At 37.1% G+C, this 26,398-nt stretch overlaps 1 protein-coding gene across 7 annotated transcripts in view; it reads left to right on the plus strand.

Annotated features, from left to right (window-relative positions):
- Positions 1 to 674: 674 nt before the first annotated feature.
- Positions 675 to 26,398, plus strand: part of TNIP3 (TNFAIP3 interacting protein 3) — a 65,620-nt gene continuing 39,896 nt past the window's right edge. For 2 of the 7 annotated variants that reach the window (XM_079714072.1, XM_079714071.1), the window contains exons 1-10: positions 675 to 727; positions 3,920 to 4,000; positions 5,707 to 5,772; positions 7,192 to 7,299; positions 9,373 to 9,501; positions 14,036 to 14,155; positions 17,026 to 17,151; positions 21,226 to 21,276; positions 22,163 to 22,276; positions 25,169 to 25,229. In XM_079714072.1, the coding sequence (XP_079570198.1) occupies positions 692 to 727; positions 3,920 to 4,000; positions 5,707 to 5,772; positions 7,192 to 7,299; positions 9,373 to 9,501; positions 14,036 to 14,155; positions 17,026 to 17,151; positions 21,226 to 21,276; positions 22,163 to 22,276; positions 25,169 to 25,229 (892 nt within the window). In that variant the 5' untranslated portion in view covers positions 675 to 691. Of the gene's footprint in view, positions 728 to 3,919; positions 4,001 to 5,706; positions 5,773 to 7,191; positions 7,300 to 9,372; positions 9,502 to 14,035; positions 14,156 to 17,025; positions 17,152 to 21,225; positions 21,277 to 22,162; positions 22,281 to 25,168; positions 25,230 to 25,816; positions 25,901 to 26,398 lie in introns of those variants that run through there. The other 5 variants (XM_079714073.1, XM_079714069.1, XM_079714067.1 and 2 more) reach the window with 5 other exon arrangements.

Below are 26,398 nucleotides of genomic sequence, written 5' to 3' on the forward strand. Positions count from 1 at the left end.
TTTAAACTTCCTGCCAGTACGGAAGATTAGTTTTACGAACAATACCCGGTAACTTTGTAATGAATTATTTTCTTTTTAGTTCCATGAGAATTTCATATGACTCATTAAATTCTGCACAGCTAAGCTGACATGTATAAGGCATTGCCAGAAAATCCTTCCCTTAGAGAAGCAAGGAACTGGGCTGTCAAAAAGTCAACAGTTACCTAATTGATCTGGAAATACAGTGAAGTTACGGCAGCTTGTCTACTGAGGAAAGACTTGGCTTGCCTAGGCTTTCTGTGGTAACTTCTTCCTCCAGTGGGAGAAACTGCCAGTAAGGGAAGAATGGCAATTTACATACCATAGCAAGGCTTATCTGCCTTGTGTGTTAGTCACAGCCTGCAGCTTGAGACATCCTGGGAAATCCCTATCTGGAAGAGAAGAAAAGTTATAATCACACTTGCTGTGCTTTTAATCTTATTCTGTATAATTCACATACAGAGTCACTGCTGTACATTTTCAGTGAAAAACTGTTGCTATTATTTTCTATCATCAGTTAACTATTTGTGTGGTATTTTTAAAATTATATATATATTTGCTCTGACTTTAAAATACACCATTAAGAGATATTTTCTTTGCTTTTTTCTTTCTGCTCTCCAAGACTCCAGGAAAACCAGCTTCCGTGGCACATTTCCTACAGTGCACAACTAGAATGAGCGGTACAGAAAGTTCTACTGAGCATGCAGAGGTAAGAACGCATTTCTAGGGGATGAATTGACCATATATATCATCAACAGCATTGCTAATGGCGAATTATGAAATGATTAATAAGAGTAGAAATGGCTAGTTTGCTTTCTTTAGCTAAGATCTGCTCTATATATTTCAAGAATGTTATTCAACAAAGGAAAAATATCTAGGTGACTAGTTACATTTCCTTTGACACCTCTGAGCTACATTTCTTCTTTTACAAAGTGAGAAATAAAATCTTGTCCTGTCAGTTTTTCAATTCTATGTGTTTCATATTTTGCTCTTGATTTCAAGGAATCTGGTTTAATGTAAAATGTAAAAAGAATATTATATTTGTGTGGTTAGAAATAAAAGCTATTATAGCAATAGAGTATCTATGGTAAAATACTTCTATATACATAATTAATACCACAGTCATTGTTCTGTTACTGGTTACTGCAACAGATACTTACTAATTGAATGAATGAATGAAAGTGCTTTCTTAAAGATTTTTTTAGAGATAACTAAGATATAATAGGAAACTGAGACTTTTTGGTACATTTAGGTATTTAATTTAGCAGTCTCAGAACTTGGATCTTTTAGAAGTTGGTCTGGTTATTAGGGTAAATGAGAAATCAAGGTCCAAATACTTTGAACACAGATTACATTTTATAGGGAATAAATGTTCTTAAATGAGCCCTTAGAAGGACCAGTGACTAAAAATCTTTCTATGCCTTTATTAGCAACTGGGAAGCACAGCAAAAACAAGTGAAAAGTTTCCCCAAAACTTTGTATTTAATTGATTTTCTTTCATTTTAATGCACACCTAAGACATATGAATGGTGGTAAAATGTTGATTAATCCTCAGATAAATCCCTAGTGATACATTTTTGACTTATAAGCCATACCTATTGCTGTGCTTTCTTTGTCTTGCAGATATAATACCTTTACTAAATCATTTTATAAATGATTTTTATAAAGTTATTTAAAAATACCTCATTTATAAGAAAATCAAGGGTCAAAATATTTCATAATTCTTTTCCAGAGAAAATTATATATGGAAAAAAATGCATACTATCTGATTACTCTTAATCTAGGTTCCCAGAAAGTAGGGTCATACAAATATTTGTTGGTCACAGATTTTGGTTTTTTTTTGGTCTATATCACAAATAGAAAAAAGACTGTTTGAGGACCTAAAATTCATATTCCGAAGCATGGTATGGAATGGAGGAACCTTGAACTTTAGTGTAACTCATGATAATCAGTGATATTTATTTACAAATAGAGGTGGGATAAATAGGTGGAGCACAGAGGATTTTTAAGACGGTGAAACTATTCTCCATGATACTACAAATGATAGATACATGTCATTACACATTCATCTAAATCCATAGAATGTACAACAGCGAACCCTGATGTAAACTGTGGATTTGGGTGATAATGATGTGTCAATGTAGGCTCATCTATTAACAAATATACTACGCTGATGGGGGATGCCAATAATGGGGAAGACTACCCATTTGTTGGGGCAATAGGTATGTGGGAAATCTCTATACTCTCCACTCAATTTTTCTGTGAACCTAGAGCTGCTTTAAAAAGTAGTCTATTAAAAAGAAGAAAGAGGTGCTATGGCTCCCTTTCAGAAATTCCGATCAGTGTTCAGGGTGCCCTATGTTTAGCAAGCTCCCAGGGTGATTCTGATGTGCTCTAGTGGTGAGAACCACTGGTCTAGAATCCAGTCTCACCAAACCTCTGCTTCACAGAGCTCAGGACACACTAAGTAGGGTTGGCTTACAGCATTCTCCAAATCAGAGATGCCTAATATTTAGCCTGTGTTGATCCAGGGTAAGTCCAATCCCTTGGAAGTCTTCCTAAAAAAGGGAAATCTCAATTGCAGGACCCAACATGCTTGTCACCTGGAAATTGATGTCACTTCTGGCACTGGGCTAAACCACCTTGAGGTCAGAAGCAGGTATAATCATTCTGATTGTGTTGACCTACAGAAGAATGTCTCTTTTTAAATGCAGTCTTAGTTACACATGGATCTGAATAAGAAGTAGCTAAGAAAACTAAGAACAGCATCTATAGAGGTATAAAATACCCTCGAATCCTAAAACATTGTGAGACAAAGGTAAATAGAGAAAAGATACAAAATAGTTTTATAAATCATTTCTAATGAAAAAAGTCCTTGAAATCCTATGATGATTGCAAAACAGCATTTCCTGTAACGTTTGTGGAAAAGACCAACATGTTTTGAAAATATTTCTTAATTGTTCATGAATACCCTTAAGCAATTTCGTGGTCCACAATAGCTATTGAGCCTGAAACTGAATAGCAGATTTAGGGACGACCCTCATCACCCCATTCATTGTATTACTTATATGACTCAGCCATGCATGGTTTTAAGACTATTGAATTAAAACAGAGAAAACAGTACTTAAAAGAACTTTGTTGATGGTCAATTTAGACAGATGGCAGGCAGTTTCCAGAGCTTTTGTGCTTTCTTTAAATGAATAATATTTTTTTTAAAAAAACTGAAAAGAAAGGTGGTTGATTTTTCACCATACCAATGATTTATTATTAATCTAAATTTGTCACCTAGTAGCTTTATACAAAGGGCTGGTGAAAATTACAAAATACCAGATAATCTATGCCCACCTCTATAACATAATCATAATGATGTTCATTGAGGTAGTTAATTTATTGTATTATTGTTTCAGAATCAATTTGTTGCCATTTAACTGTAGTGTGTTGGTCTTTTTTTCTTGGTGTTTCTATCACTTCTCTGAATTTTGCCAGGGCCACTCTTCAGATCATGGGTATGTGTACAAAAATGATTTTTTAGAAATGTTTACCAGGTAAATACCTAACATATATCCATGAAACTTACCTGATTTCTATATACATTCTACTCTGAATTTTCATTTTTTTGGAAAAGGATTGAAATCCAAATTCATAAAACCCTAATTTCTTGCTTGCCCATTATATAGATACATTTGTAATTTATTAGAGAATTATTTTGGTACTTAATTCATATAAAAGAGTCTAAAATAGAAAGTTTTTTCATCAACAGGTCTCTATGAAGGACTATGGTGTGAGCATTATTATTGCTAAAATATTTTTATGAATTACAACATGAGAGTTTGTGAAGAGAAGAATTTCTCCTGTTTATAGACTATTCTGTTTCACTCTTTTTCTTTTTTTTTTTTTTAAGTGGACTCAATCATTGAGAAGAAAGAACTTAACAAATTCCCTTGAACAAAAGATAAGGTGCCTGGAAAAACAGAGAAAAGAGGTAATTTTGAAATATTAGTTGAAGCAACATGTGCCGTGGATTAATGCTGAGAATAAAATAGGCACCTAGTGCCTTTTATTTTTGTTATTGGGTCATAGTATTTATCTTAAGGATACTGGACTGCATTATTTTGAGAGCAAATACTTCTTTCTTATTCACCTACATATCTCTTACTCGGTCTCTCAGTGCTTGTGCAAATGAATAAAAATGACAAAGCCATAAATCCAATAATTATAATCTTAATTTTTTTCAAAACTTAGACATTTCCTCCACATGGGCTAGGTGAGCTTATCATCTGTGCCCTTTATGCTGGGCACTTGACACACCTTGAAACTCAAACTGTCAGAGGCTTTATTGTATCATTGATTAGGTGCTATGACTTCATGAGTTGGGCATCTGACCAACAGGGGTTAAGGGGTTAAGCATTATCATAAAAGAAATTTGTTTTAAAGTGTCATTGGGAATGTGATGGATATTATTTTGAGTTCCGTTTTTCTGAGTTTAATGAATATTAGAATCTCTTTATTCTCCTTGACAGAGAAAGAGGTAAAAAGTTAACAATTGGCACTCTGTTGTCAATTTTGTAATTCCTTTTCAAAATCATTTTCTATGCTAGAGCCTTCATGTTTTCTTCTATGGTTTCCTCTACCCTTCTTTGATACTGCATAAAATAGTGTGCCCTTCTGGAAAATTACTGAACTATAGCAGAGTAATGTTACCATAGCATAGAAATGTTAGTCCCTAAAATAACAACAGATCAGGGATCTTTACATAATAATATTATACAGTCTTATACTAAATAGTCATATCTATTTCCAGCATAAGAGTTACCTCACAACTGCCACTCCGGATTAGATATTTTGTTTTGTTATTGAGAGAAAGTCTTGCTACATTTTAGTCATTGTGACACTCTTCTCCATGTCTGTCCCATATTTATTGGTGTTGGAATTTCTCTTAATGTGGAAAATTGTGGACTTCCCTTACAAGAAAACTGAAAACAGGTCTTAGTGTTTTTTCTTTCATCTATTTGGCACACAGTTTTAAAACTTTCAAATTGTTTGCAGCCTAAATTGTTTCTAAATATTGTCTTACGACAAAACTATTATTCCCTGAAAAAGCTATGCTTTCAAAAAGGTGATATTATCCATTAGCTGAGTATATAATACAAATCATGTACCGATTTAAAAAAAAAAAACACAGTATTGCAAGCAAATGATTATCAGTTAATTGAACTTGGAATTTTTTAATATAAATTCTACCTTTAAAAAGCTAGAAGAAATATTTCATTATAATAATCAATGTAAGCACATAAAAATATGGAAAGGTTTGAAAAAAGGCCCTTCAAATAAATATTAATAACCCTTAGATAAAACCATTAATACTTACAATTTTTTATCAGATTCTGGTTAGATTAAACAAGAAGATGAAAATTCAAATAACTAAGCAAAGTTAGAAGTTGCTAATAAACTGTTCAACTGGCTAGTCAAGATATACCTAAGGCTTAATAGTTTTTCATATGTGAACCAATTATGAAAGGCGAATGTGTTCAATTAACTTATCCCAGATCTACCAGAACTTGGTGGAAGGAATACTGTCTTCACCCATGGCTTCCAAAGCCTTAGTAGCCTCGAAAAGTGATTTCATTTTGGCTAAATTTCCAAATGGGCAAAATCCTTTGTTGCTTTACCAAACTTTAATCATTTCAGCTCCTGGAAGTTAACCAGCAATGGGATCAGCAATTTAGAAGCATGAAAGAGTTATATGAAAGAAAGGTAAACACCTCTCTGTTTGGTATTTGCTTTCGATCGGTAATCTGGGGGAGACAAGTATGTGAAGATTCTCATTGATTTCAACTACAGGAGATTTGTGGGTAGCCAGCTGTCTGTTGTAAAATGATGAGGGGGAGGGTGCTGAGTGCATTATTGGCCTCTCCGTACTGAAGATTAATGAACGAAGGAATGTGTCAGTGAATTGTCTTAAGCATGGCAAAAGAAAGGTACTAAATATAGCCCCCAGTGCTGTCTCTAGAGTTCTTGCCCACATTTATCATAGCTCACACAGTATCCTGGCCTCAGCTTTGTTACTAGCAGCCATAAAAACACAAGGTTATATGTGAGGTGAGAAATGGCTTAAAGTTCATATTTTTATGCAAGGCTACTTCTCTAATTCGTTATAGCATAAGCTGTTTTCCACAGAAAAAGAGACAAACAGTGTTAACAGCGAAAGTGTGAGGGGAAGTGGGGAATCCCTTCTCTCCAAAGCATGTTCTCTGTCAAGACACTTTTGCTTTGGTGAGAAAGAATTTTTGGGGGAGGAAATATATTTTAAAGGGTAAAAGTCAGTTTATAATTTAAAACCATTCCATGTTCTAAAAGAGAGGAAAGAGAAGGTAAACTCTCCAAAATAATTCAGAATCAAGAAACTTGACCACAAGTGAGTAATACATTAGTATTGCTCTTTTCTTCCTCATTTTGATACTCAGAGTATTAAATTTGGAAAGAGCAGGATAACGTTTCACTACACCAGGCCATGGTCAAGCCACCTTACAATATTCAGTCTGGACAGCTTTGGGATCTCCAAATTTTAAAGCACATGATCCCAGAGAAAATTGTTTAAGCTGCCTTCCTGAATGGCTTGCAGCTGCATGAAGACCCAGGGTTAACAATGGTCACAGTTCCCATTTTGATCAAGTGCCTGTCCCTAAGGCTTTTCTCACTGGACCCTTGTCACTCAGACGACTAATTTGGCATTTAGTAGCAGGTCAAATGCTGCAGGTTACTGATGAGTTAAAGGTCATGTCTTTTTTTCGGCAAGGTAGGCATATTCACTTATCCCCTATCCTTCGCTGTCCTTTTCAGATCAGATGAGGCACACCTTGCAAGCTGAGGATAGAATGACAAGCCTAGAAGGCTCCCGTAAGGTCTACGGGTTTATTTCCTCGAAAGTGGTGTGGTCTAGAGAAAGGAGGCTGGAGGCCGTTTTGGTGTTTGCTTTTTTTTCTTGTAGAGGAAACTTCTTTTTAAAAGCAAAAGACCCGATCTTGGTTTGGGGCGGTGGAAAGAAGAGCCACTCCCTAGGGGATGCCCAAGACTGAGCCAGTTCTGTCCCCGGGTGCTTAGGCTGGGAATAAATCCAGGGGGTTGTGGGCTTCAGGCGAGGTGTCTGCAGCTGTCTGTGAACCACTTCTACAGGTCGCAGGGCTGAAAACGAAACTGGACGCCGCAGAAAGCTTCCTAGGCACGCTGGAGAAGGCGCTGCAGCAGAGCCAGAGGGAGAGCGACCTGCAGCAGCGCGAGGAGGTGGGCGGGGATCGGGGAGCGACCTCCCCGCCCCCAGGAGCGCGCGGTAGCGGGTAGGGGGGGGTCCCCTGCCTCCAGACGGTTGAGAACCAACCGTTAATTCAAATCAACCCTCTGCAGAGTGGTGACCGATGGGCAAGGGTGTACGGGTTACGCAAGTCCCCAGAGCCAAAAATAGGGGCCACTTCTCTAGAATCAGAAGGCGGGAGGTGCCCGGCTCACTTCCTTCTTTGTCGCGCAAACAGGCAGACCTTAATTTGCCCGGCTCCACCCGCGGGGAGAACTGAGCCAGGGCTTTGGGGTATCTTTCTCCGACATTGCAGCCTAGGAGAAAATTCATTTTGCGTTTTTGCTTTTATTCATACTGATCATTTTTATTACCAGTGTTGATAATATGACAATTCCTTGTATTTGTACAGCTGCTTTTCAGCTTACAGAGAGCTTTACACATAAGTATTACTTTTGTCATCTTAAAAATATAACATTTTTGAAAAGTATCTCACCCTCATCGTCTCATTTAACATCCTCAGCCCATCTGTGAGGAAACTTTTATTTTTGCCGTTTTAGAGATGAGAAGGCTGAGACGTAAGGCTTAGATGACTTAATGTCGATAATGTAGCACATGGAAAAATGGGACTTGAGCCCAGTCTCCAGATTGGAAGGCCCCTTTAATCCTCCTGAGAACTAGAAGGTGGCCATTGAGGCGATGGCCTCTCTTAAAATAGACTCCCGGTTTTACTTTTAGTTATGGGACTTCATGGATTTATAGAAAATGGGAGGAGGCCCTTGAGCTCTAATGGCCTCTCATTTTTTTCAGGCATGTTAGGAAAGAACGAGAAGGGTAGATTTTCTCAGGTGAAGTCTTGTGACTAATATTATGATGCAGCAGCTGTATTTTAAAACGTGCACAAATCTTAAGGCAATGTCACAAATCAGTGCAGACATCATCAGTTCAAGTTCCCTTCCTTGCTTAGCAACTCCCTTTCTGCCACGTAAGATAAGAGTCCCTTTCGGTTCCATTTACATGCAACACAGGAATCATGGTAATTTTTTCCCTATGCAGTTGGGACCATCTTCTTGTGGAAATAATTTTCTCTTAAACTATGCTAAGTTAGAAAAAGATTGGTACATTTTCTATGTGTACACATGGACCTCTTCTGTTTAAACAAAGGCAAAGAGAAGTGTTTTCACTTTTAAAGAAAACAACTCACCTAAAGTAGATTTCTTTAATCATTGTGATGGGAACTATTAGCTATTAAAATAATATACTTTAACGTATATCTTCGCTATTTCCTCATCTTGATTTACCTAAATTCCAGAATGTTTATTTTACGGGGTTAAAACTGCAGTCTCATTAAAAATTCAATTCACTCCACAAAAAGTTTACTGTCCAGAATATAAAATTAAGAGATAGGAGGCAGATGTTGTCTGAATCCAGAGCCTGTTATTGTCTAAGCCACTGACCTTGCTTCAGTTACTTAAAACACTGGATTCCTTGAAGGTGATCTGAAAAGTGGAGGAGTGATGTCAGTTGGACTAGCTCATCTCTACCTTTTAAAAGTAATCATCAGAACAATACAGTGCTCTGAATAATTATCTGTGGTGAAATGTCTTGTTGCCTGAGGTTTTACCTTTTATCCTCTTCTTTGTCTCTCACCAGCCCTGAATGATGCAGGATTGGGCTTTGAGATATTTGGTATTTTTTGTTGCAATGACACTTTGCATATTAGAACTTTCAGTTATTTTTAGTGAGTCACTCTTTCATCACCTTGTAAGAGTGCATAGCAAGTACCTTTTTCTGCAGACCCATTTGACCCTTGAAAGTGAGGAGTGGGGATTTTGATAGCTTGTTCTGGGGTCACAAAACTTAGTAGCAGTAAGGATAACATAAAGATTTCTTCTATCCTCATCCTGACCTCCACCCAGAGATTATTGCTCAAATGGAATGTTAAGTGAAAATCTAGCAGGTCCTGTTTTTTGTTTGTTTGTTTGTTTTTTATTTCAGAAGTATTCCTACAATATCTCATCTGAATTTTATTGATTTTGAATTTGTTTTCTTGCTTTCTACTTCAGAAGGAAAAGGAGAGCCTAAATGAAGAATTACATGAATTGAAGAGAGAGAATAAGCTTTTGAAGGAAAAAAACGCTCTCGCGAACCAGAAGAAACAACATTTTGAATGTGAAATAAAACGCCTCAATAAGGTATCAGGCCAGGTGAAGCTGGAGAGATCAAATGAGAGGTTTCTGTATAAAGAGCACTTTCTGGGCTGAGGCTCACAGCAAAATCCACACTGCAATGCAGCTCAGTCTCGGGGGCTTGCACGGAGGTCTCTGTAACTGCATAAATCACTCCTATCTGCTTCGTTCAGCCATACTTGGCTAAGAATTTTTTTGGGAATTCATGTCTCTGCAAAGGATTGTCATTAAAGAAAGAGATAAGGAGAAAGTATAGAAGAGAGTAAGAACTTTTTTTTGGTAGTTCAAAGAACCACATAAAGCAAGTGGGTGTTTGCGAATAGTAGCGTTATCTCTTGGTCAACCGCAAAAGTTTCCTGAGGAAAACAGGCTGCTCTTTAAAATCATCACTGTGGAGCTGCTGAGTGTAATACAGACTATATGGAAGCAGGCTAAATGCCAAATCCAAAAATGAGATGGCGGCCTTCCTGAGAATAAGCCTAAAACTCACCTTTAATGGGGGCTTGGGGAGTACTGTGTAGGTCTATTAAGAAAATGCTGGTGATTTAATGCCTTTGCTCCAACAACTATTCAAAGGAGCTACCTGTGAATTGCTGCAAAAAGACGACATGTGTGTGTGTGTGTGTGTGTGTGTGTGTGTGTGTTGTTTTAATGGACTAAACCTTAATTCTCTTGGGGGGAGGGATCGCTGACTTGTTCAGGGAAAAAAATTAAATCCTTTGCTGTTGACTTTTTCAAGAGCCACGTCGTATGTGGACCATAGTAATACTTGTAGTACATGGTTGAGTTGAGATGGTCATCTCTCAGGCTAGGTATTTCTTGACCAAAGTAACAGAAATTATCTTCTAAAAAAAGAGTAGGTGGTTGACTGGCCTTAAACACGTGCTCAGTGCTTGCCTTTGGGACCGTGTGCCATCTTGTAGTTAAGTAGTGTTCAGAGGTGTAACTTAAATATCCCCAAAGTGTTAACTATATGCCTGTATGGTTGACATGGTGCTTTACAAATGTGATGCTATGTTTGATCTGTTTATGGGGCAAGTTATTATTCAGGAGAAAATGAGAAATTGGAGATTGACTTCGTAAACAATGTACTTATCTGTCGTTTAAGAGAGAAAAACAATGTTCAGAGATACAAATTCAGGGCAAATGAATTTTCTGTCTTAATCACTGCTGGAAATCCTTCGCAAATGAATTAGAGGAACTGACATTAATTGAGATTATATTTGAAATCTCTCCCATTTTTGATATGTTATTACTTATCAGTTTTCTTCTGTTCTCTATTTCTATAAATGTAGGCACAAGGATATAAAGCCTGTAGAAATTAAAACAGCCAAGAACTCTGTTTTTTACTCAAACCCATGTATAACCTTCATTTTTGTGTAGGTGTGTTTATAGAAAATTTTTTTAAATTAGTAAAAACTTTAAAACTCATGATTTAATCATAAAATCTCAATGAGAAAAATTAATTTGAGTAAAATTCAGAGCTTGTCATCTTCTCAAAGAGGATTTTTCTGGTTATCTTAATTAAAATTACACACTCCACTTCTAATATTTCCTGTTTTAATATTTCCTTGGAACTCATTGCATTCTAGTATATGCATAATGTCTCATATATATTATCTTCATTGTTTCCTGTCTCCCACTCTTGATTGTAAGCTCCATGTGGGCAGGATATTTGCAGGGCAGACTTCTCTCCTAGGCAAGGTGGACACAGTATTGAGGGCCCACAATACTTATAGTGGCCCATTAATATGCTTAATTTCTCTTAAAGTCAGAGGAAAAAAACTAAAGTATGAGGTTGAAAAAACATTTTCCTATTAATATTAACATATTCATCTTTGTAAGAATGCAATTATAATGTATAATTTTACTACATATTTATTTGGAGGAAGGGACTCACAAAGACAACAGTCATAATGGGGCCCTGAGTTTCTCTATTTTGTTCACTGCTACATTCCAAGTGCCTAGAACAGGGCCTTGCTCATAATATGTTCTTAAATATTTGTTGACTGGATGAATGGATGAATTAACTAATTAATGTAATTTGCTGGTACATAATATGTTCAGTAGCCAATTTTGGCCCTGAGATTCATGCTTTAATAGGAACAACACATTACTTATGAGTAGTAAGAAAAAATAAAAGTACTTTAAGCCAGAAAAGATTTCATCTCACACATCTATACCTTCAACTGTCACTTTAAAAACATAGATAGAAAGTGGTGAGCTACAAAGAGATTTTTTTTTTCTCATTTTTTCTTACTTAGTGCAAAGAGATTTTTTTCTCATTTAGGTTTTTTCTCATTTAGTATTAGTGTCTAATGAAATGTAAGAAATTATTATTTTACAGTATAGATTTTTCTTCTGTTCTCTTTTACCACTGTAATAAATAGAAGTTACTCAAAATGATGATTTGGGTAGCTAATTGTGCACACCATTCATCACAGCATGGAAATTTGGGGTCCACCCTGCTTGCACAAACCCACTGCCTCTGACCCAGTCTCAGCAGAAATTGGTAGCATGTCACCTTAGGAATTAACATATGGTTTTCAGAAGTTCACACAACTATGTGTACTGAATTTTACTTATTTGCTTTGAGGGAGATACCTAAGGGCATTGTTTTCATCAGGTTCTTGACAGAGAAGCCAGATGTTTGATCAAAGTGAGAGAAATTACCTGAGGCTAGTCAACCAGGGCCACCCATGGGCAAAATTGATGTGTCTGACATCTTGCCATTGTGAGATGGGTAGATCTGTTTAGTATATCTGTGCTTATGGTAAACTGCTGCTCTAGAGTAGGTTACAGGTGTTTGTTCAAGGAAGTTGGAAAATCCCAAGATGGAATAAATGTCTACTAGACTCACCTTTCATTTATGACTCATTTGGAAAATTTCTAGAGGTCTGAATAGCATGAAAGGTAGATCAGAAAATTCAAATATTACAAGACCTACAAAAGTAGTCTATTCATAGCTGTAGGATATAGAACCAGCATATTTGATTATCTTGACTCACTTGGCTCACCCCACCCTAGATTCTATTACTAGTGACACATTTTTTAAAAATATAACTATTATGATAATACCTAGAACTATGTAGCTTAGCAATAAATTCTAACAAAACATAAATTATTAAACAACTTCTGTTGTCTAATAATTCTTGGAGGAAGAAAAAAGTTCTTGTTTTTCTTACAACTTCCTGAAAAATGATATTTACATCAGGCTAAACTATAAGACATTCTATTAGGAAATTTCTAATCTTAACTATGCATATTTAAGACCTTAAATTTGCTTTTCTTTTCTATCCTTATGACCATATTGTATAGTAATGCAGGGAAGTGAGTTACTGATAGAATCATCAAATGAACACCACTGAAGCTACTAAAGAAATACAGAAGCAGTAAAGTCTTGGAGATTTGGAAGTGAACCTTTTCTATTTGTATAGAGGACTCATTTGATAATGAGCAAGTAGTCATATTGTGTGTGGGCTCTGAGGCCACAACAGGATGAGGTATGTCTGTCACAATTTTTGGTGGCCGTTTTATTTAACTCATCATGAGCCAAGAGTCTTCAGAATAGAGACAATGTCTTTCATATAATCTGAAAAAGTATAGTATATGTAAGAGTGCCATGGAATTATGAGTAAGGATGATGATCTGGTTGGCAAATCTAAGTGTCTCTTATTTGCTTCACTTCCTCACCCCATGGTGAAAACACCAAGTTGTACTACATGTCAAGAAAGGAGAGCACTCTCTCCACCCTCTAGTGGGTTAATGGGTGTTTTATTGGAGAATAAATATGACTGTGTCTGGGCCAAGGCATGTTATGCTGAAGGAGTACAGAGCAGAACCGTACAACAATGGATAATGAATCTGCCTGGGTTCCCATTTATGTGAGTTTCCCTCTCTCCTGTAAGGGACGTGGTTATATAGCAGAAATATATTATTCAAAATGTCATCTAATAAGGATATATGTATATGTATAGCTGATTCACTTTGTTATAAGCAGAAAGTAACACACCATTGTAAAACAATTGTACTTCAATGAAGATATTCTTTTTAAAAATGTCATCTGAGAGCAGGAGCATCAGCTTTTGAGGAATGCAGATTCTCAGACCCTGCTTCCAGGTATACTGATTCAGGATCCTTGGAGGCAATGCCCAGGCGTGGGCATGTTTGCTACCTCTCCAGGTGATTCTGATGCTCCCTGAAGTTTGAGCCTTACTGATGGAGCATATATTTGACTGAAGCAGACTCTAGAGAAAGGCTATGTATCTGTTTTCCACTCATGGTTGGCTAGGTGGAAGGGGCTCTAACACCAAAGCCTTCTCAAGTAACAATGAGAGTTGAATAACATAAGCACCATCATGGAGAAAAGACGGAAATTCTGAAAAAAATGCATTTATGAAGAAAGTTACTCAGTGATGAAAGTAGCATTAAAAATGAAATTCTACCTTATGAGTGCATTTGAGATGACTGTAAGAATTGTAGAGAAATTCATATGATGTGGCAACTCTCAGGTCAACAGTGTGCTTATCTTATAACACAGGCTCTTCAGGATGCCTTGAAAATGGAGTGTTCTTCATCTCCTGAGGACTGTTTGGGGAAGTCTGAAATGGAGTGCAGCCATGAGGAGATGAGAACAGAAATGGAAGTTCTCAAACAGCAGGTGAGAAGTTGAAAGTGGAGCGGTCATGTGGAGAACTTAGGGCCCACTGTTCATGCTGCTTTAGCCATTTCTGGAAGCCCTCCTATTCAAAACATGTCAAAGGTTTTTGCATGTATTTTAATTAGAATTACCTAATTTTAAAGCTTTATGGGAAAATATAGATCAGCTAGTCCAACTCTCACACTTTATAAAAGAGAAAATTAAGTTTCAGATGGATTAAGTGGCTCGCCCAAGATCATACACTTAAAAAGGGGGCATGCTAATTAACCTTTTAGTGAAATTCTATTAGCACTGGGTCTACAGGGTTTCATGTAGACATGATTTATTTTGAAGACACTATTAACCCAAACTCTGGACCTTTTCAGAAAATGGTAGCAGCCGGGCTATTATTCTGTAGCTGCAGGCCTCTGGGCTTTTGAACAATGAGGGCAGTTTTAAAGGGAATACTCTGCACTGATCATAGTCACTGAAGAGCCAGGTCTGTTCGTCTATCCCTACGTACAAATGGCACCACCTAGGAATTTACTGATGTACAATGGTTTCCTCCTCTTAACTCACCCAACTTCACTCACTGTTTCCAAGTGCACAACAAGAGTAAAGGATGCTCTCTCTAAACTTCTGCATGCACCAGCAACACAGGGCTGTGGGGATATAGCACTGCCTAAACTACTTGAGTCTAATTTTAGTTCAGCCAGCTGGAGCTGGCTTAGCTGAGGAGCCACCCATGCATATCACATCTCTTTTCCTGTAAGAGGTTAAATAAACTAATATAAGCAAAGGGCTGGAACAGTTCAAAGTGATATTGATAAGTACAGGAAATATAGGAATTCCAATCCCAGAAGCACACATTGTCAGTAATATGTTAGCAATGGCAGGGGCAGGGGATAGGGTGACACAGAACAAAGAGACAAGAAGTATTATTTTCTGATGCCCCTGGGTATGACTTGTTGGCTGTTTTGCTCTGAAAAAGTGGATTCCTGATGCAATACAAGGAAGAATAGAGCAATTGTGATATTGTTGTTGTTATTTACTTTATTGTTATTACTTCATAGGAAGTAACCTATCTATAAATCTAAAAAATTCAGGACATTTGACATAAAGTTGGATTTTCTCTTCTATCAACTCAGTTTGAAATAATCTGCTTCATTACATTCAGGATCAAATATACAGCTTGAAAATAGACCCATGGAAAGAATAAGTATATAATCAGAGTGTTAAAACTGCCAAATTCTCAGCCCCTAAAGTACCACTGGCGTTAGCCAGGATTCCTCTGAAAAAGGTACTGCTTACGTTCAGACACCTGAGTCATCTTCAGTGCTCCCATATAATGTACACCACATGCGGGAGAGTTGCTCTTACACATGTTTACAGTAAAGGTTTAATTCGTATTTGATATAGACAATGGCAGGTATTCTTCTTCTCATAAACCCCAAGAGTAGACCAGAATCCATCTCCTTCGTTTCTGTATGACCCTTTTGCTAGCTTTCAGCATTCACATTTTAACTGTGCACATTTCTAATTGGGTACCCACAATCATTACATCACCAAGTGCTGCTTGAAACCCTAAAGGATTTAAATTCACAAAGAAACTGAGCTCGAATCTTGGCCATCTAAGTGATGAAATCGCTATCAGTGTTGTGTTTGATAAAGAGTGTCCATCTGTTCTAATCAGATGGACTTCTCCCACTTCAGCTGCCTCTGGTAATTATTTACAGAGCATTGGTTTAACTGTGTCTGGATTTGAACCTCAGCTCTCAACCAAAAAAAAAAAAAAAAAACCAGCCCCAAACAAAATGTCAGCTTGGCTGGGTATAGTTCCCTTGCAACCTTCTGGTGAATAAAGCCTTGAAATTAAATATGTATATCTGCATCTAGATCCATGTAAAATGTTTAATTCCCCCCCTTGCCTATTATATTTTGTTCTATTATTATTGACTTAAAATTGATAATCCTTTAGTTAAAATTCGTTGCACTGTTGCTGATGGTGGTGCAATGTGCATTAACTTTAATAGACAAAATCTAGCTACTAGGTTCCCATGTAATTTGTAGTTTAAATCTGGTTTTAGAGGAAATCCTTTGCTTCATTTCTTAAGCTTCGTTTGTTTTCATAACTCCACATTCTACTCTCCAAGCCATCAGCCAACACTACGCCAATTAAAACAACAATAATTAAATCTGTTTTTGGGGGGGTTGTTTTGATTACTTTTCTGGAATATTTGGAGTACCTCTTGAGAGGCATTCCACTAGAATGTTACTCTTTTTTATGATATACTCCCACAATTACTTATAAAGGCCAACTCTGGTGAATATCTTTCAATAAACATGCTTTGCTCTCCCACATACATGAGCCTTTCATTTCTATCTTGTGCTAAACTTATAATTTATATTTAGAAACTTTGGCTTATCAGTACTTAGTGGCTTCACTTAGCAGCTATTGTCAGTAAACTCTTTCAGAACTTCAAGCAATATTTATACATCAAAGTCTTGTTTTAGAGATGCATGATTTGCTCCAAAACAGTGAAACTTAACACTGATGGGGTGGGAGGAGCAAGGCTTCATCACAATAGTGGAATATGCAATAAAAAATTGGGGAGGAGAATTATTTTCAAAATATCCATGTTATTACTTTACTTATGAATTTCTGATATATGCTCAAGGAGACAAAAGTTGAGAACTGCCATTATAAACAAAGTGAAAGGTAAAATTATAGTAATATGTATCAAGATAGAGCCCCACCATAAAGAAATATTCATGAAAAGAGGACGGGAATGTCTCAGATTGGACAAACCCAGATAGCACCTCTCCGGAACTCATTTATATGGCTTAAGAGAAAAGGAAGCTAGCAGTAACAGTAAGTTAATATTTCCTAGGTGCAAATATACGAAGAAGACTTCAAAAAGGAGCGATCAGACCGAGAAAGACTTAATCGAGAAAAAGAGGAGCTACAGCAAATTAATCAAACTTCTCAAACCCAGTTGAACAGGCTGAATTCTCAGGTATAAGTCCAATAATCTTTGCCATCACGTATGCATTTTATTTTTATTTTCTCATTTAAAAATCTAGACATTTTGGCTTCTGTTAATTGCCGTTGGATTTTTTTTTTTTTTTGAGAGATTAGCACCTGGGATGAAATCATTCTTAAACAATCTTGTAAAGAAGATGAAAATGACTAGAGATTTCTTTCATCTTAAGTATATTAAGGAGTTTTCCAAGAAATTGGATTCCAAAGTCTTTTATAAAATCCAGTTCTTTTGATCTTTTTCTCATAATATTTATCTTGGTAGAATGGGAGTTGGAACTACCTAGCACTCAAATTCAAAGCCAAAACACTCTAGTACAGTGAAGTTGTTTCTAAATTCTTATCATTTTCTTTGAAGGGCTATGTTGGAATGTTCCTGTCTTCTAAAAACATACATACTAAATGTCATTTATATACCTAGTGAAACCAAGAATTTTGTTCAGTGGGTTCCCAGATTTAAAGTAACTGGAGTGCTCTCAAGGAAGCCAGATAATGTTAGCCACTTTATTAGAATAGAATATTAAATGTAAGCATACTAAAATTAGGTGCAATAGAATTTATTAAACATAGACTCAGGAATTTGCCATGATGGGTAAATATTGATGTTAATGAGGGAAATGTAGCTAACACAAATTTGGCTTAAGAAAAAACAATGAACTACGAAATTTTTCATTTGCAAAATTATGCAATGTTTTTCAATAAATAAGGAATTGTTGTGGGACAGGCTGTGACAGCTCTGTAGCTTCAAGATTCTTAGTCTTAGAAGAGATTTTAAACTCTTTGTCATCACCTTCTTCCTAATACAAAGTAGATTGTGAGTTAATTTTAGTTTCTTCTTTGACATGTTTTTTAAGGATTAACTTTAAATTCCTAGTTTTACATGGAGAATTATTTGGCAGAACCATTTCCTTTCTAAGAAACTGGAAGGAATAAAATAACGGTAAAAATATAATACAATTTTTTTTCTGAAAATAATTCATGCAACATACTTTTACAACAGTGGGTGAGAAAATGTTCTGATCGCTTTTGGTGAGAAAATCACTGTCTCAATTTATGCCTTACATGCAAAGCTGCCTTAATTTTTTTGAAGTTGTCACTGCACAAATCATTTTACTTCCTGACGTATTTTAATTTTATTCATTCTACTACATTAAATTCAGATTGATGATAAATATTTGTCTAGACTGACAATGTTCTTGCCTTTATAAAAGCTGTAGTACAGCCCGAAACATACAACCAGATACTTACATTATAGACTATAATTCACAGAAATTTTCATTCCCGTGCCATCTGTAATTTTTGATTGATATCAAAAAAATAAATGTATTGTCTAATTACAGTACAGTATAACTGCTTATGAACTAGGGGAGGATCCTAGTGATATGCTAAAACTATCAAAATTTTCTTTATAATGATAATCCAAGCATTTATTCTTCAAAAGTCTCATTTACTCAGGTGAAAGGAAGACAGAATTCACCAGATGTAATAGATGATTTAACAATCTATGTTAAATGTATTAACAGCAGATTAAATGCCATGATAGAATAGGCATTACCTTATTTGAGTAGCATATTACCAGTGGTCCAAACGGACCACTTGACCAAAGGAATTTTTAGGTCAAATCGATCTGCCACTAGTTGCTTACATACCAGAGTTTATTCTTCCTATCATGAAGGACATTTTAAAGCAATGACTGGTAAAACAGTCAGTGTGGTGAAGTGAAAGATACTTAGGAGATATTTAAGGATAAAAGCCCAATGTTCATGCCTGCTTTGACAATCAGTGAGGACCTTGAGCAAATATTCAACCTTTCTGTTCTTTCTTTTCTTCATCTGTAAAATGACAAAGTTGGAGTAGATGATCTTTAAAATGTTTCTTATAACTCTAAAACCTCTGTCTCTAAAAATAAGTTGCTTAACCTCTCTTAGCATTCTCACCTGTAAAATATAGATAATGATACCTACCTCATGACTTCACAAAGTAGTTCTCAGGGTTAAGTGAAAAAAATCTATGCAGAAACATCTAGTTCAAGTAATGGCTCACAGGTATTTCATAAATAATCTGTTGGAAGGGAGAATTTTTAACAGTTTCATTTAGTTGTATAATTAGCCTGCCACATTCGGTGCCTCGTAATCTAATTTTGATGCTTTCTTTCTGCAAGCCATTTTGCTATATGCTGTGAGGGAACTAAAAAAAAAATCCATTCTATTAAAAGACTCACAAGATAATGAGGGGGACATATATAGTCTGTCCTCATCATTTTTGCAGATTCCATTTTTGTGAATTTGCCTACTCACTAAAATATATTTGTCACCCCAAAATCAATTCTTGTGCCACCTTTAAGGTCATTTGTGAACTTGTACAGAGCAGTAAAGTACTTGAGCTTCCTGACACACTTGTTCCCAGTGGAGGTCCAACAGGTGATGCTGTCTTCTTCTTTCAGATCTCATACTGTAAAAAGTGTCCTTTTCATGGTCTATATAGTGCCACATTTTTCACATATTTGTGCTTTTTGGTGGTGATTTCACTTTTTTTTAAATAAATTTATTCTATTTTATTTTTGGCTGTGTTGGGTCTTCATTGCTGCATGCGGGCTTTCTCTAGTTGTGGCGAGCAGGGGCTACTCTTCGGTGTGGTGCGCGGGCTTCTCATCATGGTAGCTTCTCTTGTTGTGGAGCATGGGCTCTAGAGCGCAGGCTCAGTAGCTGTGGCCCACGGGCTTAGTTGCTCCGTGGCATGTGGGATCTTCCCGGACCAGGGCTCAAACCCATGTCTCCTGCATTGGCAGGTGGATTCTTAACCACTGCACCACCAGGGAAGCCCCCGGTGATTTCATTTTTTTTAAATGTCCCCCAAGCATAGTGCTGAAGTGCTGTCCAGTGTTCCTGAGCACAGCAAGGCTGTGATGTGCCTAATGGAGAAAAGGCATGTGTCAGATAAGCTTCATTCAGGGATGAATATAGCACTATTGGCCATGAGTTCAATGTTAATGGATCTATAATATTTATTAAATGAGGTGTCTTTAACAGAACACACATAAAACAAAATTATGTATTGATTGATTTACAAAAATGGCATGACCAGAAGCTGGTAGGAACCTAAGCCTGCATTTCCCTGGGAGAAATGGTGCAGTGTTTGCTACTTCAGTGTCCACAGTGACTTTATAGAGCATAACTACTGTGAATCATGAGAACTGACTATACATAGCACACATTAGACTATAAAAAGTCATATAGTAAATGTAAAATGCTATCTATATGAGAGGACCAAAGGAGAGAATAATTCTGATAGGTAGGACTTGGAAAGGTATCATAGAGTAGGGGATATTTGACCTTGCTTTATAGGGATATAGGGATGACAATAGCATAACTAAAGAGTCCAAAGAAAACCAGCTTTCCCTAGTTGTGTCAGTAGTTGGGGTAACCCAGCATAGGTGAGTCTGCTGGATGAGGTTGGGCCTTAAATAGCGAGAAGCACGAAGTGTAGCAGTGTGCCTTTGAACAAGTTACTCAGCATCTCATGCCTTAGTGACCTTGTCTGTAAAACAGGAATAATAATGTTAAGTATCACATAGGGGTATTGGGAAGATTGAATGTGAGTTATTAAGTGTAAAGCACTTAGATCACTGTCTGGCATGTATTAAGTGCATATGCAACTTCTAAAATTTATTGTGGAAGCCTTTGACTGTACAATTGACCAATTCCAATTACATTCAATAAGCAGTAGAAGCTGTTTCTATATCCATATCTATGTCTATATCTATATTTATACCTAGAGCTAAATACATCAACCTAAAACTGAGAATTATAATGGCCCCAACAAATTGGAATAACAATTTTAAACAATCCAACTTTCCAAACTTCATTTGGGAATTTCAAGATAGAACCAGTGCCTGTCTGAAAAATCCAAAACTCAGCTATTTTCGCTGGCATGACTGTTATCAGTGCTTCACCCCCTTGATTTCTGAGCAGATCACTGCCCTCTGGGCCAAGAGTAGCTTTAGAACATTTGAGCTCTTTCTGGTATGCAAATGCCTTTGTTTTGTCCACAGATAAAAGCTTGTCAGATGGAGAAAGAAAAACTAGAAAGGCAATTAAAACAGGTATGTTGATTCTTACTTATATTCACCAGCCCTCTTGTCATGTTTGAAATGCCGACTTTAAGTTTTACTCACACATTTATTCCCAAGTACAGCAGTTCCTCATGGTCCCAATTGAAGGCATTTTCAAACTCTGGTACAGATAGCCTAGGACAACTCATGCTTTTCACTGTCAACTAAAATGTCAGTGGAGAGTTAATGCTTAGGTACCACCAAGGCCTCTCAACCCTAACACTCATGAAAAGCACATGTTACAGAACACGTTTTTACAGTAGTACAAGCTTTAGTGTGTGTTCATGCAAACGGAGATTTCTTCATAGACTCACAAATACCTGGGAAATATATTTCCTTGGTATTTCTTGCAGTTGCTTCCACAACAGTGGAAAACTACATCAAAGACTTGTGCCTTCTTTTGAGAAAGTAGAGTATCTTCTTGGGTATTGGAGCATTCTAGTCCATTGGTTCGCTAGGAGCCTTAAGGAATGAATATTGTTTCTCTTAATTCCTAATTTCCTCTCTGGACTTTAGTTATGTCATCAGTGTCTCTGGCTGCAGTTTAAGAAAATTTATTTTATGGCTTAAAGGCTGGTTCTTCTTCAGCAAGGACTATGTGAAGGTAACTCAGAGACACAAAGTTAACTCTACATACATTTTCAAGTGTTTCTAATTTCTTCAACATGGAAAAGTAGCTACAGTTTCACCTTAAGTAAAATTTGGCCTGTGAGATTCATCTCTATCAGTCCAGAGTCTGCATTGACAGGCCTCCTATGTTGAATTTGTATTATGCCAGATTTAGGCTAAACCTTAAGATTTCAACCAAACTTTGTGATTGTATAAAACAAGTGTCAGTGTGATTCCCCAATTTCACCCACTTCCCGTGAACCAACAGCATTGTTCTCCTCAGATGTATTTCCCGACCAGTAACTACGGCTGGAATTTCCACCTACGGGATCCATACCTACCGAAAGGCCCTGGGGCTGTGCAGGATCTACAGAAGTACCCAGTAAGTAAGAGCTCTCATTCCAACAAATAAGTGCTTATATCTCTAATAAGTGCTAATATTCTCTTTTGGTAGAAATGATGTCTGTCTCAGGAATTTTGGCACATAATACTGTCTACATAAAGAGCCTCTATTTATCTCATCCTCTAATTTGCAGAGTTACAGTGGTCTATGTACATTATAATTATCTTTGGGACACTGTATCCATAGGACATATAGATAGGAATACATTAACTGAAAGGTATCGAATTGAGCTAAAATTCCAGGAACAAACATGTTACACTTTATATGGGTCATTTTTAATGACATACCTGACTCTACCAAAAGGACATTTCTGCGTATAAAGAAAAGAAAAGTGAATATAACGAAACAGTCTGGGAGATACTTTTTTCAGTTGTAGACTTATATTCAACTACTATGAATATTGCTACAGCTGTGCAAAATAGTTTTTGACATTTTCCAATTGAAAGGATCTTCTTAAAGGATCCAAGAAAAAGTGACCCACTTAAGTTGCTCTCTATGGCTGTGTCTACCCAAGCAAAATGAAGTGAACAGTGGAGCCATTAGTTGTGAGTGAAATTGATTTGGACAGTCAACCTGAATAAGCCAGACCCAGAGCACCCTCCCTTTCCTTCTCAATAACAGTGTTCTACCCACCATCCCCCATGGTCTGGAAGTTTGTCTCTACTCTCTATTTTTGCCTACATAGACAGAATCTTTATACAGGAAATAAATCATGCATTTTTCTGCATTTTGGATTGGCTCAGACAACCTCCTCCCCCTTAGTTATTATTAACTGTGTTTTTAATTAGGCAAAGAATCTGAGATTTTAAATCCTAGCAGGATTTTCCTAGCAGGACACTTAAGGAGTACATAGTTCTCTTAGTTGCCTGAAACTTCTCACACTTTTGTATTTGAGTGTGACTCAGAAGCCCTTTTCCCAAGGGAAGAGATAATGACTCTTTGGGTGGTGGAAGGATGTCAGAATTTAATGAGCATCTCTTAGTTGACCCTGGTGTGACACAGCATACAGCTGAGAATTTGGTTCTTTTTGTGTTGTTGTTGGTTGCTTCTTCTGTCTGCTCTCCCTTCTCCATTTTCTTTTTTCTTTACCCATTTGCTTACTTTTTACTTTTCACTAGAAACATTTCTGGGAATCTCCAAACACAGCTATCATTCTGTATTTTTTCCAGAATGTAGAAGGAAATTAATATTGTGGGAAGCAAAGAGATAGAAATTTACTAAGGAGTTTAGTTGTCTGAAGGTTAGGGAATTGGGGGAAATACTCTTGTGGAAGGTTAACTATAAATCCAATGAGTCATTGAAGCTTGCCTACAAGTAAAAATGACTATTTTCATCAAATCTTCGTTTGTGGAAAGAAGGCAGAAGTTCACCTACTATAAAAGCTCATCAAACCTTTTCTATCAATTACAAGAGATAAGGCAGTCCAGATCACTTAAAATTATCACCAAATAAACGTCTGTATTTGAAACAACATTCCAAGCCATGTAATGACTACATTTTCAATCAATATTCACTTAAACAAAATCTCAGTATAAGGAGAGAAATTACAGAAACTCCCAGAGTTCATTTTAAAAGAATATTTCATGTTTCGTGCTTATTTCTAAACCTGAATTAAAGCACGTGCAATAGTGTTTGTAAAATTATTGTATATTCACCTTCTTTTGGCAACTGTCCTGGAATATAAAACTGAGGCTCACGTCACTTATCCTATGTGTTATTTGAGACATCTAAAAATAAACCAGGAGATGAAAAACGGAGGTGATCTCATTTCCTCTTTTAGCTTTTTGTGGACCAAAAAAGAGCCAAGAGCCTAGGTGTCTGAGTGAGGGTAAAGTGGGGTCAGGCAGTACCAAATGCAGCATTTCTTAGCGTCTTAGATAATTGAACTCTTAGGCTACTTTCAGTGGTCTGGCAGCCCTGTAAAATGCCCCCTATTGGCTCGTTGTTAGAGAAAACTCTCCTGAGTTATTTTCAGGTGGTAATTGGATAATAGAACAAAGGGCCTGTCTTCTCTGGGTCTTGGGGAGAAGGTAGAGGAAGCAGGAACAAGCATCTGGAGCAGGAAGACAGACCAACCTCCTTGGCAGGGAAAGCTGAAATTCCTCTGTTCTAAGTGGTTAAATACAAAGATTCTGGCCTTGGAACTGTATTTTGAAATTCAGGTCTATAGTTTATGATTTATTTCAATGCAATTTGTTTAACAGGTTTCCTGATGTTCAATGTCTAGCTGTTCTTAATTGGTGTAAATCTAGGGAAAAAATCCCAAGAGAAAAATCCAAGTCTATCCTCTCTTCTCACTGACTGTCTAGTCTAAACTAAGCAATTTAGAATAGTTTCTGAAGAGGAACCGTAAAAAGGGAAAGATTTTCGCTCCTTTACCATCCTGAGCCTCTATAAGCCATGTCCTCATGTAATGGTTTAGATTTCTTCCTTGAGCCACCAGAAAACATTAAACTTGTACATTGTTGTCTTGGTCTTCCTGTTGCCTCCTGTGGGAGGGTTTTATAAAGAGTATTTCTTGATGATAAAGTCTTTTGTTTTATTTATGGGCTATAGTAAGTTTTACAAAAGTGTTTATACTTCTGCACATATCCAAAACACATCTGGTTTAAAAAAAAAAAAAAGCCACAATCCCAAAGTAGTAGACATTCTGGCTGAACACAGAGTGGATTTAGGGGTGGGGGGTAGGGAGATGGTAATAGTGATGAGGGAGATAAGAGGGGTGAGCAAGATTGGCCACAGGTCTGGATAGAAACCCCTTTTGTGTTGCCTGCATAACAAAAGCCACATAGGGTAGTTATATTTTTAACATGCCACTATGTTTGGTTTGAAGCCCATGTTGCTATAATAATGTTTTATTTTTCCACACAGCCAGACCATCAGTGGTATGCTCCCGACCTGTTTCCGCCAGATGTGCAGGACAAGGCGAATGGTAAGACCACAGCTGTATTGAGTATTCTTTCATGTTTACATTTTAATGGACTCTTTTGGGGATGTTTACTCATACTCATACTCGGGGAGGACCCACTATAAAGTTGAGTTGCATACACAACTCTAATGTGATGCACCTGGGGTTAAATTGAACTCCTTTAGAAAAAGAAAATGTTCGAATGCAGAAATGCATGGATCTCAGTTCTGGCTTCTGTTCCTATTCCATCTCAGAGTCAGTATTCCATCTGGGGTTAGAAATGAGAACTTCCAGCAGAGCTGCATTATAACAACAACAACAAAGTTCTGTGATTCTACTGCAAAAGACAGATGCACATCCACTATTCCAGGTTGAGTTTGCTAGACAGATGTTTTAAATGTCACTGGCAGACAGACAGAGGAAACCAAAGGCTCAGAGCTGTGTTCCCTAATGACTAAATGTCAGACTCCAAGTTTAGGCCAGAGTTACCCACAACGCCCACTTCTAAGTATGCTGAGAAAAATGAAAAAGTCACCTACCAAGTACTCACAACTAAGAGTACTCTTTTACCTTATTTTTCTTTGGTTTACCATTCTCTTCTTTCTTTCCAGAATCTGCTATACTTTCTACTGCTGTTTCTCTGGTCTCACGAGGCCACCCAGGAGTGGGCTGAATAAACTGGGCTATAATTATAATCCCTCTTCTGTTTTCATCACATATAATCAAAAGTCAGCAAAGGCTGCAGCATGTTTAAAATTCCATATGACACATACCTGTGACTCTAACTTGTTAATTTCCAGAGATTGGAATCTATCTACAAAAGCTGAAGAGGAACCATATTCCAATTTCAGGCCATACTTGGAACGTTATCTCATTTAGTTCAGATCTGAGGCCACAGAATTCTAGTTTTTAGTACAAGGAATCCATTATGGAATGGAAGTAGAGAGCCGGGGATACCATATGTAATTTTCCAGTTGGGAACTTCACAAGTGCAAGGGCTTTTCATGGTAATCTACATAAATGGAGCCTCCTACAGCTGTGCAGCACACAACCTGGACAGCTGTACACAGCAGCACTGAGAGTGGCAAAGGCCGTAGCTCATAGTAGCATTATGGAGAAGAAAGATAAAAAGTGAGAACTCTAGGGCTTCCCTGGTGGCGCAGTGGTTGGGAGTCCGCCTGCTGATGCAGGGG

Source organism: Hyperoodon ampullatus (genome assembly GCF_949752795.1).
Source record: "Hyperoodon ampullatus genome assembly, chromosome: 1".
Classification (NCBI taxonomy): Eukaryota; Metazoa; Chordata; class Mammalia; order Artiodactyla; family Ziphiidae; genus Hyperoodon; species Hyperoodon ampullatus.